This window comes from Typha angustifolia, chromosome 4 (assembly GCF_048772165.1).
Source record: "Typha angustifolia cultivar Huaian chromosome 4, ASM4877216v1, whole genome shotgun sequence".
NCBI lineage: Eukaryota > Viridiplantae > Streptophyta > Magnoliopsida > Poales > Typhaceae > Typha > Typha angustifolia.
Window position 1 is genome coordinate 10,951,854 of NC_133242.1, and position 15,704 is coordinate 10,967,557.

Genomic DNA, 15,704 nt, shown 5'->3' on the forward strand with positions numbered 1-15,704 from the left:
ATCTCACATTAATTCATCTTCAGGCCCATCTTCTATACTCTCTCTCTCTCTCTCTCTTATATATATATATATATATATATATATATATATATCTACAAATAAATAGCCTTAAAACTCCATGAGTGGAGTGGACCAGTCAAAGGAAATTAATTAAACAGTGCTGCATGTCGATCGTGATTTGGTGGCAGAAATGTTTAATTAACTGACAGAAACCAAATATAAAGATAGAGTGGATATATGTTCATGTTCTTGATGCATAGATGTTGCATTCTTCACCCCCCTTCCTCTTTTTTTTTTTCTATTAACTTCTTCGACATACGACATTGAATACTATATTACAATCCGATACACGAAATATATAAGGGTAAACTATTATCTTTTTAATATAAGTTACATACTTAGTTTAAACTTAGACGGCGCTACAGAAAGATAGAGCATATCAAAAAAACTTTGATAAGAGCCAAAATAAATATATTTAAAGTGAGGGTATGACCATGAATGCACTGTGTTTGGATAGTCTAAGAATCGGCATAGATGTTACATCCCAACTGCATGGGGGAGTTGCTTGACATGGATCTTCGTCAAATCTAGCTATTAGCTATAATTATAGATGATGACAAGATTACGTGGGACGTGAACTCATATACGTGGCTTACCTAGCAGTAATGGAGGGCTGCACCTAACTAATTAATTAGAGTCAAGAGTTAGCTAAGTGTCACAAGCAAGTGATTAGTATCCCATTGGCCAGTTAAGCAACAAGTAATTGATAACTTTATTGTGAATCAAATTAAGAGCCATCATCACCTCAAATCCATCACTTATCACCAAACCATTCATAGGTAGGTTCTCATTAATTGGTCGGTAGAAAGTGATATTTAATTTCCTACACATAGGTAAAAGTTAGTGGTAATATAAAACCCATCCATTTTATTGAAACGTTTTTCTTGCTGTTACAGTGTTACTATCTTACAAGTGATTCAAAATATGGTACGTATAATTCTTAGGGTGGCTCAAAATAAAGGTCCTCGAAGGCATAATTATTGGCTTTTACCTAACTAGCTAGCACTTGTCTACTTTGTAGTGAACAAAGGAAAGTACAAGTTATTTAAAAGGGAGTTGGTATTTACATAGCAGTAAAATGACTATTTTATCTAATATTGCATCCTTTTAAACTCTCCTATTCTATTAATCACACGAGAGCATTGTTGTTATTTTCAAAATATTGATCTATATATAATATTATTTTTTTCTATAAATATCATTTATGTATCAATTTGGCTCTTGTTTTTTTAAACTATATATACAAAACCACATGGTATATTAGATTTAGGTGATTATTTTTTTCTTTGTTACAAGTAGATTTACAAATATGTTAAAACAAGGAGAAAGTTCTTTTATGTGATCGAGAGAAGATGCCGACCCTAATAACTTTGCTAAAGTTTCTTGTTTCTCCTCTCGTGGGAGAGGATTTCATTGCCGCGGTTGTCAGCCTTCCTTTCCTTTATCCAGCTACTTTGGCCGTGAGGAGAAGAGAAGTCTTTCTCGTCCCTCATGAGATCTCACAACTTGCTGTTGAAATACAATAAGGATGGGTAGGGCTCTTCCATTCCATAGGAAGTTTGAGTATCGCTCCTCATCCTACTTGTCGGTTTTGACCAAGGGAGGCGAGGCCTGTGTGTGTGCGCGCGTGAGAGAGAGAGAGAGAGAGAGAGAGAGAGAGAGAGAGAGAGAGAGAGAGAGAGAGAGAGAGAGAGAGAGAGAGAGAGAGAGAGGGGCAGCGGTGATTTCAGGGTTACATGAGTTTTTAGTACTTTTCGTATTGTTCCATTGAATTGCCTTTAGATTCAAAAGTAGAGGATTTTTGCTCTTTTGGACTTACTGTTGTCTTTCTTTGGCAGGCCTTCGTGTTTGTCACTTATACAGATTATTCTCTTCCTCTTTTGTTACAGATTATTCTTTTCCTCTTTTGTTGGTGACCTATCAGCAGTCTTTATCAGCATTTGCATTGATAGTTTTTGTTGTAGCTTTTCTATGAGTTCCATAGAGCTGTGTGTGCTTGGGTTCGTAATTGTTATGATAAAATTGCTAGATGCCAGGTCCTTTGCGCCTGAGTTATATCTTTTCTAATATCTTTCTACACTCCTTGAACTTGATATACTATATATTTTTTTGTTGCTAATGATCACTAAGTTGTGAGGCTTATTCAAAGAGTCGTTACCCTATCTCTCCTATATTTTTGTATATATTAAGCATATAATTATCTAAATAGTTTTAATGAAGTTTTTTGCTTGGTTTTCTCATTCAAATATATATATATATATATATATATGAGACAAATTTATTGATACATCTCATAGACATCCAACGTTATAAACAATTTAGATTGATTTGCATAAAAGAAACACATGATTTTTATTTTTGTCATTTGAGCCCGTTTTGGTTCTCTTGCAAGTCGGACTCTTTTGTTTTCTTTCAAGTTTGTCATTTTGTCACTTAATACCTCATTAAATGTTGATGAGATACTATAGAAATATAGAGAAGTGTTATAGTACTCTTCTTATTCTTCCTCCAATTTTACTCATTTTTCTTCTCCTTTTATATACAAGCCTCTCATATTCTAAGAAATGTTGGCTGACTCTTCTTCTCCTTTATCTTCTTTTTCTAACCGTAAATCACAGTTATCTTACACAATTCAAATTCATATTTATGCAATTTGAAATTATATTTGCAAACTTCACATTTGTAATTAAATATAACAATATAAAAGAACAAATTGTGTAAAAAATTACAACAAATTATGTAAATATAATTACGAAATGCGTAAATGTAACTATGAATTAAATTACAATAACTATGAATTGTGTAAAATAACTGTGAATTATAGTTAGAAAAATGAGGATGATGAGAGGTGAGAGAAATACTAATTTATTCAAAATTTTGAAAAATTATTTCATCATCACTAATATCTTGTGTGAAAGTTACCTCTAGCAATGTTATGAACCAGATCTGGAATGATCTGAATGTAAGAAAATTATAAAAATTTAAGTGGTGATAGCCTCGTAAGTTAGGGTTTTAATGACTCTAATTTTATCTAAATCGGAGATCGAGATAACTAGACTCAATCCATTGAGCCCAATCTCCACTTGATATAATTTGATCTGACTCGGTTTGCATCAAACAATGCCTAAATGTTACAAAAATAATAGGGATGATACTAAAAAGATGAGTATTCTTAAATTAGAGATAAGCAAATGATTTTAGAAATTTGATAGTTGATCCATATCTTCTTAGATTCGACAATCTAGATATGGTTTATAGTTACATTTACAATGTCTTATTATGTAATCCACAGTTATTGAACACTTACAATTTTTTACTTTTCAATTTTATTACATAATTAGCGATTATTTAATAGTTTTAATTTTATGAATATTATAGTTAGCTTACTTAGTTTCTAGTTTATATCAACGTAGTTATAGTTAATATTCGTGACTTGTAGTCTATTTAATTTTGGTAGTAAATATTTATTGTAGGCCTAGTGCGCATCTTCCTGAGACAAAAATAAATAAATAAATAATCGTACTAAAAAGTCAAATTGTATTAAATGTAGGAAGCGAGGTTAGAAGATAAAAATAGAAGAAAAGTTTAAGTTGCAGCAAAAACGTAAAGAGTATTCCGGGGTTATACTAATTGTTTTCGGAGTTATCTCTAACAAGTAATTGTGTATATATATCAAAATTACGTCATAAATAAGCATTTAATCCATCTATGATGCATCTTGCAAACTCATAACTGTACCCAATCCCGGAGTATATCATCATATCATATAGTAAGTAAAGTGTACAAAACGAAAGCTAATAAATCTAATTTCGCGACATAAATATACATGATAAACATTATGATTAAGATTCTCGAGAGAGAGAGAGAGAAGAGAAGCTAATATATATATATATATATATTAACGGTAGGACTTGAGGAGAGCCCCGCAGAATGTGCAAATGATGGCACGCCACATCTTCCGGTAGACGGGAAGGTAGCAGAACCGGGTGGCGGTCTCCATGTCGGCGACGCTGGCGCAGCCTCCGCAGCGAGAGCAGATCCCAGCCGCGGGTTTGCTACTCCTCACCATCCGACGCTGGTCAACAAGAAAGCAGAAGAACACCATCTACTACAACTCCAACTTTCTCTCTACTAGAAGAGATGTAGAGTAGAGTACTCCTTTATTATTAATCTCCCTGATATGGAGATGGATGCATATATAAAGGAGGTATGAGGGGGTTGGATGGGTGACACGTGGAGATGGGATCATGAGAACCGCGTGGGGTAGACAAGAATGGCACGGAGGCAGAGAGAGAGAGGGAGAGAGGGAGTTGCATGGGTGTTGGATTAATTAAATAGGGGGATATTAATTAAAAGGGATCGAAGTTGGTGTGTGTGACTATTTACTACCCTTTTTTATTTATTAGTAAATGTGCGGTAGAAGTTAGATAGGAGGCAGGTGGTGAATGAATTAATGGGTAATGCAACAATTTCACTGCGCATATCCATTCAGTGAGCAATTAAGAAACGGCTGGTTCCACGGATTTCGCGATCCACCCGGGGGGGATTTATTCAACTATGCATCTTTAATGCATGATTTGACGCAGCCATTCATAGATTTCAAGCTCCATCCATCCATCCATCTCCCAACCATATAACTTTATATATATATATATATATATATAGAGCTAGTATTATTTTACTTTTAGATGTATGATTAAACCGAGACGAGACGCATGCGTTGCAATGCATTGATTTCCGTTATACACCGGCAAAACTCGTGTTCATGTTGGCAACCGTCAAATTTGCAGAGGTTTTAATATCGTGGAAGGTCACACAACCTGCACTCTCTTCTCTTCTCTCTGGACTAGCCAACATGGCATACACTCTTCATATAATCTATATATGTTGTTCTATTTTTATATACGACATGTCACGATTAATATTTATATCGCCATCTTGATATGTATTTGTTCTTCTTTTCCTTTTGGTTTTTTATATTTCCTGTGCAGGATTATGTTGTGATAGGCAAGCTTATCCATCTTGGTAGGACCCACACGCAGTCGCTGGCTGGCTTTGTCAGCTTGCACAGGTGCATGAGCTGGAGGAAGAGGTTTTAATAAGTGGGTGGGCGAGTTACTTATACCAGGATTAGGTTGATGTCGAGTCCCCTTTTATTCGATCTCGACGCCCCCAATGTCTTTGTACACTTAATGCTCCTTGTCGGCCATCCAGGGCAGCTAGTCTGATGTACGTCTCAATGATATTTATCTTTGTAGAAAAGCCGCAAAGAGACTAATCCATTCTTCAACAATGAAGTTTGAATGTAGAATAAAACGTCATAGCTGACGGATTCAGCCGTTTGTGCATTCTTAGAGTTAATCATCAGTTATTATGCCGTATCACTTTTACCCCCTTTCAACGGAAAAAATTAAAACAATTATAAAACAACCTTCTCTAACCCATTCAAAACCTACTTGAATCTACTTCTAACCTGAGAGAGGAAGAGAAAATAATAAATATTTTTATTTATCTAATTAATTAGTTGATTTTGTAGTATCTTTTCTAACAAATTTCCTTACTGATACAAGTAGACAATTCAGACGTGTATGCCGAGATTTACTAGTAAATCAAACAATTCAGACACATTTAAAGCGATAGAAATAACAGAACATACCCAAGTGGGGAAAGAAGACCTTTAAACGTCGTAGCTGTCCTTGCCTACAGAAGTCCTCCCGTCTTTTTAGAATTTCTCCTCAATCCTCACGCTGTAATCCCTCTCCCCTTCACGTTTCCTCTCTCCTTAATGAATTAAATTAAATATAACTGGCCTAGCCCATTTTCCTCAAAAGAAAGGAGGAAAAAAAAAAAGAGCTATAGGACCAAATTTCGAGCAGGCGTCGCCATTTTGAAGACCAGTAAAATTCGAAAACCTACAGAATATGTATAACAGTACAGAGATTACAATTAATTGGTAAGCACTGCGACACTTGGAACACAACTGCACAAAGAAATAAAAACGGTAAGCACAAAGAAGTAGTGCTTCACTGAAGCTGTACACCTACTCCAGTAAATTACAAGATGGACAACCAAATATCCAACTCCATGTTTAAGGTCAGAAGATCAACTGTCATTCTCAAACACATGAAATGGGTAAAATTCAAGCAACAATATGTATGACCTCTAATCAATTACATCTGCTCTTTCCATGAAAAGTATCTGTGATGCAATGTGTATCAAAATGCTGCCCTCATAGCACCATGTGCTGCCTGCTGCTTCATTTCTGCAGCTTTACCACTTCCTCGGAAATACATGTATACTTGCTGCACATAAAAATGGCAGAAAAATATCAGAAAGACAGTCCAATGAAAAGTATTCCAGATGGAGGAGAAATTGTTCTCTTCCAAATGAAATTGACAGTGTAATTGGAGGAGTGTTTTCGGATATTAGTTCAATGCATCCCTAATGCATACATCAAAATAAAATTCTCTGATGTCTGAACATTGCTAAAATCCATGTTCAAGCTAAAACCTTTCCTTGCCATCAAAAGTACTACTTCCTACATACCAAAACCATGAACTATATCTTCAAAGAAAAGAAATGATGACCTGAATGACCCAGATACTGAGCAGTGACTCAAGGCAAAACAACCCAAATCCAACGAAGTAGAAGATCTGCAGATTAAAAAAAAACAATAGAAGAGTCTGATAAGGCTGTGATAGGATCAAGAAAGAAAAAATTTAGCAGTGAAAAAGGAAGATTTCTACATCAGCACAGTATATTAGTTTGGGTTTATCCTTTCAATAACAAAGCTTAATTAAACAAAAATGGAACTAAAGCTAGTTGAGATCAATGCTCCCAGAGTGTGATGAAGGGAATTATTGAGCTTTGTACAGCAACAATACTGCCAACTGCATTAACATGGTGCTTGTATCGCCAAGTCAGGTAATGCAGGATAACAAGCTCTGGCATCAGGTATGTAGCTTAACAGAACCCACTGGTTTTCAAATGACCAGCAAATAGAGCAACAATCCAGACAACTTATCAAAAATCATCACAAAACGCAGAAGCTTCCATAGCCTAGGAAGCTACACTAACAAACACATAATCTAGGTATTTCAGTAATCAGCAGGCACATTGAGTTCTCTGGAGATAACAAATAATCTAAACTTACCCCAATAATAACATGGTCGCCGATGACATCTATTGCTGGTAAAATTCCTCTGCAACAAAAGAGGATAGAATGCAAAAGTGAATTAGCAAGAAAGGGAAAGCTGATAAGACCTAAGGTGCACAACTTCAATGTACATACAAACATGTATACATATAACATATACATGTATAGTATACATTTACAGCTACGCATACTTATACAACATATACAAATACATGCATATATACCAACATACACAAGAATTATTAACTTAGTGGTCATTTTCTTAACAATTAATAGAAACAAGAACTCCAGTATCCATTAAATCTTTTTGTTTTTCCATCTTGCCAATCAACCAAGGTATTAAAGCAAAGTTTCAAAATTCGGTATCGAGATTGGGATCGATCATCTGGAAAAATGATACATATCAGTTGTATTGGATCAAACTATTTTTAATTACATAAAATTCTAAATATTATTTAAAAAGGCAGGAAAGTTTCTAAAATTTTAGAAAAATAATTAAAAAATAAAAAAAATAATATTACTCACATATGAAACCTAAAAACTAAAAAATATATCAACTTACTCAAAATTTTGATAAGTATGGAGTTGCTTCTCCTCTCCTCTCTCTCTATTACTCACAAGGCAAAAAAAAATTCTAATTTTTTCCTTTCTTCACTCTCCCTTCTCTTTCTTTCTCTTCCTCTCTCTCTCTCTCTCTTTGCCACAAGGTAAATTTTACTTTTTTTCATTTCTTCCCTCTCCCTCCTTTCTCTCTCTTCCTCTCTCTTACTACCACACGGCAAATTTTTTTCTCTGATTTTTTTCATTTCTTCTCTCTCTCTTCTCTTTACCTCTCTCTCTTCCTCCCTTTGTCTCACTCTCCACTCTCTTTCTCTCTCTCATCTCTCTATCTAACTCTCTATTACTGCACTGCATAATAGAGATTAAAAGAGACAGATAGACTAAAATAGAGAGGGAGGAAGAAATTGGAGGAAAGAAAAAGAGAGGGAGATGCTCGAGAGAGTAGAAAGAGAAATGAGAGAGATAAGGCAAAAGTGAGAGAAAATGAAAAAAAAAAAATTAGAGAGAGAAGAGAGAGGGAGAGCCTATGGGATCGGCCAAAACTTGGAACCATAGATTAAAACACCATGCACAAGCATTCTTTTCCTTGGTGCTTTTCCCTTGACTTCCATGACAAGAAACTAGATGTACATTTCAATTTGGATAATGTTATTTGAAGCTCCAATGTTGCCAAAATAGTTGATGCAAGATCTTAAGCTAACCAACATATCACTGATCATCAAGGACAACCATACCCTACCAATTTTGTTGAGGGAAAATAAAAACCAGAGCCTTAATATAAAGCATCAGTCTATACAAAGGTGCTGAGTGAGCAGAACAATCCGGAAAAAGGATTATAACATCAAACTCTATCAGATATATAATTGCAACAAACTTACAATCTCTCCAAATTAAGCATAGAAATAGCAAACAGAACAGTAAAATTTCTCCATGTTCCATGAGCATAAAAAATGATAATTCAATAGGAAAAAGCTATTATTCCAGGTGGGCCAACTTAACAAAGATCTTTGGTTTTAGTACTGCCACTTAAAACACATCTTTTCTTGCTATTTCACAAAGATATATATTGGAAAACTTACGTCAAAGATTTTCCCTTGAAGAAGATTGGAGGAGCCACAGCTGCATAGATGCAGAAACCAATGTGTAGCTGCAATAAGCAAACGGGTAATGAGTAAATTATCTTCCTTACTCCTCTAATAAGGACAACACTCTTCTGATCACTACAGCCTTCTTTAGTGTGATTCAATGACTTACCAAGTAAAACAAAAAGAACCATCCAAACTTCAAGGCACTTTCAGTCCTATAAGATGAGTTGCAGAAATGCATGTAAGTATCAGAATTCTCAACAACTCTACCATGAGTGAAGAAATAGAAAACATTGATATCTAAAAGTAAGATTAAGAAATTGATATTGCAAAGTTATGGCACCTCGAAGCATTATAAAGAGGCCGGTACCAGAGAACATATGCGCCTGGGACACCAGAAATAAAGTAGATGATTGCGAGAAACCAGATCTTTACACCTGAAAAATAAAGAGTTGCATCAGCTTCATCTGAGATACGGCGGCAGCTGAATCAGTTGAAGTATATGCAATATACAATCCCTTCAAATATACCTTCCCCCTTAATCCAAGCTGCTGTAACTGCTACTACATTCCAGAGGAGACATCCAAACAATCCTGTGAGAAATTCAAGCACAAGTCCTTGATAAGTTTACAAAATATTACTGTAAAACTGAATGTTGATCAATGAACTCATGCACATAGTGTTGTATAATAATACTAGTAATCATACCAATAGCCTCAAGATATTCCTCAGGCTTAAAACAATATAAACCATCTCTAATGTAAAAGTCACAAGAATGTTAACCTCATCAAATCATGAGATATTATAAGTTTAGCATCCTCAGTTTGTGGTTATGGTTGAAAACACTTGACAGTGAATAATTACCGCACAACTAATGTCTGTCTCTTATGTACAATCTTCTGCTGCAATAGCAGATAGACTATTCCAGAAAATTTCTCAGCAGCTACCAAAAGCTACCAACTAGTCCTATCTAATGCTGTTAAACTATGTACAAATACTACATTTTGGCACAACATAGATTTTCTTCGAGAGAAGTTTTTTGGAACTTCTTTCAATAGGTGTTCCTATTTGCACAACCAAATATACAAATCTCTCCAAATGAGTTGACATACCTAACAAGGAATTGCATATGGAGATGCACAGGTTATGCTACTGGATACTGATTATAGTAATAGTAACCAGTATTGATACAATCCAGTTAGAAAGGTACAATCCGGTATTCATATCTGTCACTGCATCGCCTTGTGCTAATCTAATGCTGCCAGAGTAGACCACATGTGTAGTTGTGTACCTTATGTTCCTTGACAAACTGGCATAGATGATCTGGAAAGAGAATTTGCGGCCTCACAGCAACCATGCCTCAGTTAACACATACATGCCAATAGCTAACCAACAGGCCTTGTGCCACTTGCATGACTATCCTTGATCCCTACCAGTATAGGCAAGGGTTGACAAATGATGTATCAAGTGTTGTTAGTTGTATCTAAGTTGGTTTCCTAGTAGATTAGAAGTTTTATTTGCTTTGGGTTGTTCAACTATATACATTGCTAATTCAATTTTATTTCTTCTCTTTCTCTTCTCTCTTCAATTTAATGACAGTGATCACAAAATTTCTTCACTGGTTGCGCCAACAAAAAATCATATGATTGAGTCCAATACACCAAAAAAACATGGTAATGTCGAACAAGGGAAACTCCACCAAAGACATATATAGGCTACTAATTTTTCTGATATGGCCAATAATCTTTTTTGGTTCAAGTTCAGCATGCCAATGTTATGTAAAAGGGTAATAGATGTGCAATAATTATAACTAACCTATTAAAGAGTTTAAAGGAGTCACAAAAACCATGAATTGTCCTTTGACCATTACCTCCAAATTTGTTGCATCACAAAGGATTCATGATAGAACTACAATTTCATGAGAATAAGTAGAGCATACCTAGTAATGACGCAAATGCAAAGTACTGCAGTCTTTGCAGGTGAATGGGTATCTCATTTCCAATATCATGATGGATAATGGGGAAAAAAGGAGGCCAGTTTTTCTCCTCTATAACAATGCCAGCTGCAAAAGCAAAGTTAAATGCCACAACTCAGGTCATATGAACTGCAATGTAATTCAGCTTCCTAATGCTCAGAAGATAAAATGCCACTTAAAAAATAATAAGTATATACACTATAGAAGAAGAGGACGACACTTATAAAGCCATATCTTCAACTCTTGCTTTGTCTCGAAAGATAACCTTTATCATGATAACACTGATAAAGCCATAATTCAGCACTTACATTGTCTTAAATTGACAAGTGCTTTTATTTAGACATTCTCCAAGAATTAGAAAACCTATGGATCCTCTTCTCAACTAGTTTTAACTACAATTCATAATGTATGCAGGAATTAATATTTTCCAAACTTCAGTAAAACATCCTCCTTCTCTTAGCAGTTGATACACATTCTTATAAGATTATGCTTTGCTATTAACTTATATCTAAAAATGGCCAAAAGGAGAAAAAGTTGTTTAAATCAGACTTGGACGAAAAAAAAGAACATTAAATCTTACCTCTGGCTGCTGCCTCTTCCCTTCTTTTTAGTTCCTAAGTAGCACAAACAAATATCAAAATGAGTAAAAGATGTATGGAAAATCTATTCAAAGAGAAGCTACTCAGTTCTACAGATGAACGTAGGAAATCAGAATCATAACTTACATGCAATCATGCATTCGAAGAGGATATACTATCTCAATGGATACATATATAGTGTCTATCTCAGTTTATGTGGTCTGTATGGAATCTATGGATGTCTGTATATCAAAAACAATAAACAGTATTGCAACTAAATGCACTTTGGATGCATATCAAAAGCTTGATGACCACCCAAGCACCAAGCCTCACTGCCACTCCAAGTGACTTCATGTGATTTTTTAAGCTAAATGCTTTGGCTAAACTATTGAAGTATTATGTACCTCTTCAAGACTTTATTGTCATTTTTAGATGGCTTTATTTTTCCACGTTGACTAAGAATAAGAGAATCTATTCTAGCCAAGAATTTAAACTAAAATATAGGAGAGCTCCATCTAATAAGCTAAAGAAAGAAAGAGAGAATATAGTGGTATATAACAAGAAAGCTCACCACATAAATGCATGCTCACGAGCCTCTGGAAGGGAAGTCATAAAATATTTGGCACTAGTTGATGATGAGATTTGATAATGAAATGGATAAGAAACAACACATTGGATGGATTAAAATCAACAAAAGCCCAAATGAAGAGGGAATGTGGCAGGTGGTAGTAAATATCAGTCAAGTGGGTTTGGATGTCCTGCAGAACACTACTGATTTAAATATAGCTACAATTTTCTCATAATTGGAACTTGGAATCTAACTTGTCTTTTTCATTATCAATTCAATCAGTGACACCTGAAGTCCAACATGAAGATATTAACTCTGTATATGATCCACTTTCAGCCTAAATCCAAAAGGTTCATGCAAAATCTGTTAAATATTAGGTCCTATTTACTTCATAGAAAAAGTATTATCTACAGAGATAAATAAACATGTAGAGATGATATTGACACATTCTAATGATTATGTAATAGTATGTTTTCTTTCTCATAATTCATGTAAACAATAACTAATAACTAGAAATAATGTTGGAACTGCATAGAATTTATCACTATAAAATTGTCCTAGTGCACAAGGCTCCCACATAACCGGGTTCTAGGGAAGGAAGATGGTCGTAGATGTGGTTAGTCTATTAATTGAATAATCTCTAAGTTTAAGATGATGCAAAAGTAGCATTTATTAGCAATTCAGTTGAAAATACTTTCTCCCTCTTGCTTAGTTCTGCCTCCTTTGCCTGGAGTTCCTTCTCCTTTTTCTTTAGGTCCTGAAAAGTACACATAAAAAGAAGAAACATGCAGTGAAATCCAAAATCACAATAGACATAGAGAACAAATATATATGGTTTAGAAAGGAAACTGATTAAAACAGAAGTATGTCCACATCAGCCCATGCAAGTGTGCAAGACTATAGCCAAAGATGTGGACCAAGTGTCCCACTAACTTGCAAAACTTTTTGAAGTACACTTGCCAATATCCACATGTGCAACATGCTGTTCATTATAGTGCCATAAATATCCACCTACCTTTGATGAATCAAGTGGAATATCAATTGTTGCACCACGATCATTATAGAAATCAGCCGGTTCTGGAGGAAGAGGTGAAAGACGAGAATTTGTTGCAGGAGGTACACTTCCAGGGTGCTGATTCACAAGGAAACATAAAGGTCAATCTCAACTGAAAAATGGTGAAACAGAAATTAGATAAGATGAAATTTAATTCATGCAAACCCAGAATCTGATTTTGTATTCTGCACAATGATCATTAGAATAAACTTACTGTTGTGTAAAATGGACCTCCACCATAATTTGACTGTCCAGGTTTCTTTCCGCGGACCGCTGGATCCTGATATGTGGAACATTATAGAAAACCCTGATTAGATAACTATTTCTTCATAAAAGAATCCTGAATATCATACTAGTAAAAAGTGGTTATAGAAAATGCCAAAGCTGCTACTTCTACAAGAGAAAAGGAAATTGATGGAACAATCCATAATGCTGCAACACGAGGTATGGTATATGTTAAACTTGTATTTCTGTATATAAGCACATTATATGGATATTTTCAAACTTCCAAACAGCTTTATTTGCCAATCTCATTAAGTAGAGACAACAGTATTACTAGCTGAAGGTATAGTGTTTTTGCTACATAAAAAGTAAATGACAAAGATCTCATTATCTCACCTTGCAAAGTAACAATACGACTGCATTCAAGTCAAAATATCATTGCTTCGACAAAAGTTTTGATTTTGTTATCATTGAGTACACCTTGAAAATGTCTAGAAGCATAGGGGTATAGCCTTCCCTCCTAAGATGAAATTTAAAATTCTTTTTTTCCAATTCTATTACACAACATTTTATTGCAAAAAATTCTGCACACCCCATCCATGTGCATGGCTAAAAGGTATAGAATAGATAGATATTGTTGAAATATGTTATACTGGAACACTGTCAAAAGAGATTAAAATATCTTTAGTAAGTTGGTTCTTTAGATTATTATCCATTAGGAATAAACAGCTCCAAGTGACAGGAAGCAGATCACCATTAGCAATACTCAGATAGGCCACTTCCATGCTTGGACTCATTGACTACTTCTAGCAATGTCTTCTGAAATACTCAACCAAACAACACTTCAGCATTCACTTAAGTATTAGTTGGAAGTAGGAATAGAGAACTTCAATCAAATGTAGAAGTACAAACCAGATGTCAAGACCATATTGCAAGCTTTATCACAGTCAAAACAAATCAAATGTGGAATGCTGATTTTATATAATATACAAGACGAATGGACAGCACAAAAAACCTTTAGGTTGAATCTGAAAACAAAGTTCCCATGCTTCCAAATATCATAAACTTCTCAGTGTCCCTAGAGCTCCAAAGAAAGAAAAGAAATCATGAGGGCAACACATAAAGAGTTATCTTTTCTTTTAATCCTATTACTGACTGACATCACCGCTAGGGGCCTTGTCGGCTCGTTTTTCCTTGTTTCAATATTTGTTTCATGACTTCTATCTGTTAAAGTTCCAAGTTTCTGAATATCCTGAAAATGAATAAGAACTACCAAAATTCCAACTCGCTAATCCATCAAATCCTTCTAAGTTAGTTCTCAATTCATCTGAGTACGTCTTTACTTACAATCGTAGGCGTGCTTCTGACTTAGAGTAAATTATAAAATTCAGCAATTTCCGAGATAAAACTGAAGGATGTTATTCAGCTAGGGTTGATACCTATACCACCATAAGGAAACAACCAGAGGTACCCAACACCCCCAAATAACAAACTCACATGTTTATCCAAGTCAAAATTGTCCATTAGAAATAAGATAAGGACCAAAACGCGTCGAAAATCTAGAACGGAGCTCGACAGCATCAGATCTAACACAACCCACGACAAAATTCAAAACTCTATAGGTTTAAAACCACACAGATTCAGATTCAGGGCACTCGGATCCAACTCCAAGCAAAGCAACACGAGATCTCCCGTAGGGTTCAGATTCATTCAAGCCATGTAATCTCACAAGATCTATTCTAAGAAAAAGAAAACCCTCAGTATGATTCGGATCTCTTCCAGATCCACGAGACAGTAAATCTTAGCAAGGATCAAGAGTCGTGATCGAAAAGAATCGTCGAAGACTCACCGCGAAGGGATTGACCTCCTCCTCGTCGAAGGGGTTGCTGTCGTAACGCCCCGCCATTGGATCCCGATCGCTGTCGCCTTCCCAACCTCCAACGGATCGATCTAAGGCTTTCGCACGCGAAGGGAGAAGGGAGAGAAGATGAGGGAGACGAGATCTACTCAAACTAAGTTGTATTTGTAAGTCCACCCAACAGAGAAAGAGAGAGCAAAGGAGACGGTTGTGTCTCCGCGAGGACGAAGAAAATTAGGCAGACGAAAAGCCCCCCCAAAAAAATAAAAATTAAAAAAAAGGAGAAGGAGGAGGGAGTAGGCTGGAATATTGTTACTTGACTGGGTTTAAAGTGTAAAATTATATGGGAGTGAGTTTACCTCCTAAAAATAATTCTAAAAGTAAATTGACTATGCTTCTCCCAATGCGTGAACGCGTGACAGCAAAACTCCACTTCTGCTTCGGAGCAATTGGTGTTGAATAAATACTGATGTAACAACGTTAATAGGAATTTGGACATTGTTAAAAATCATCTTTTATTGTGATTCTCTAGTATAAATAAATAGAAAGTGTGCATCTCGTAGTCGTAGAGAGCCATTCGATTCCTT

General features: G+C 35.3%; 2 protein-coding genes across 2 annotated transcripts; both read right to left on the bottom strand.

The window, feature by feature from the left end:
* Positions 1-3,754: 3,754 nt before the first annotated feature.
* On the bottom strand, positions 3,755-4,278 carry LOC140759380 (uncharacterized). Its single transcript, XM_073095925.1, has one exon. The coding sequence runs from the start codon at positions 4,163-4,165 to the stop codon at positions 3,959-3,961; it is 207 nt and encodes a 68-aa protein (XP_072952026.1). The 5' UTR covers positions 4,166-4,278; the 3' UTR covers positions 3,755-3,958.
* Positions 4,279-5,963: 1,685 nt separating this feature from the next.
* Positions 5,964-15,359, bottom strand: LOC140758691 (secretory carrier-associated membrane protein 2-like). The gene is made up of 13 exons (XM_073094940.1): positions 15,109-15,359; positions 13,252-13,317; positions 12,999-13,115; positions 12,678-12,740; positions 11,418-11,451; positions 10,802-10,924; positions 9,393-9,455; positions 9,206-9,299; positions 9,032-9,077; positions 8,857-8,924; positions 7,214-7,262; positions 6,648-6,713; positions 5,964-6,362 (listed from the first exon to the last, which is right to left on the bottom strand). The coding sequence occupies exons 1-13, from the start codon at positions 15,163-15,165 to the stop codon at positions 6,276-6,278; spliced, it is 933 nt and encodes a 310-aa protein (XP_072951041.1). The 5' UTR covers positions 15,166-15,359; the 3' UTR covers positions 5,964-6,275.
* Positions 15,360-15,704: the final 345 nt, after the last annotated feature.

Coding starts and splice junctions, on each gene's coding strand:
- LOC140759380 (XM_073095925.1), bottom strand. CDS start 4,165: ATGGTGTTCTTCTGCTTTCTTGTTGACCAGCGTCGGATGGTGAGGAGT.
- LOC140758691 (XM_073094940.1), bottom strand. CDS start 15,165: ATGGCGGGGCGTTACGACAGCAACCCCTTCGACGAGGAGGAGGTCAAT. Junction 13,116..13,251: donor GAGGTCCATTTTACACAACA/GTAAGTTTATTC, acceptor CTTGTGAATCAG/CACCCTGGAAGTGTACCTCC. Junction 9,300..9,392: donor AGCTTGGATTAAGGGGGAAG/GTATATTTGAAG, acceptor TTTATTTTTCAG/GTGTAAAGATCTGGTTTCTC.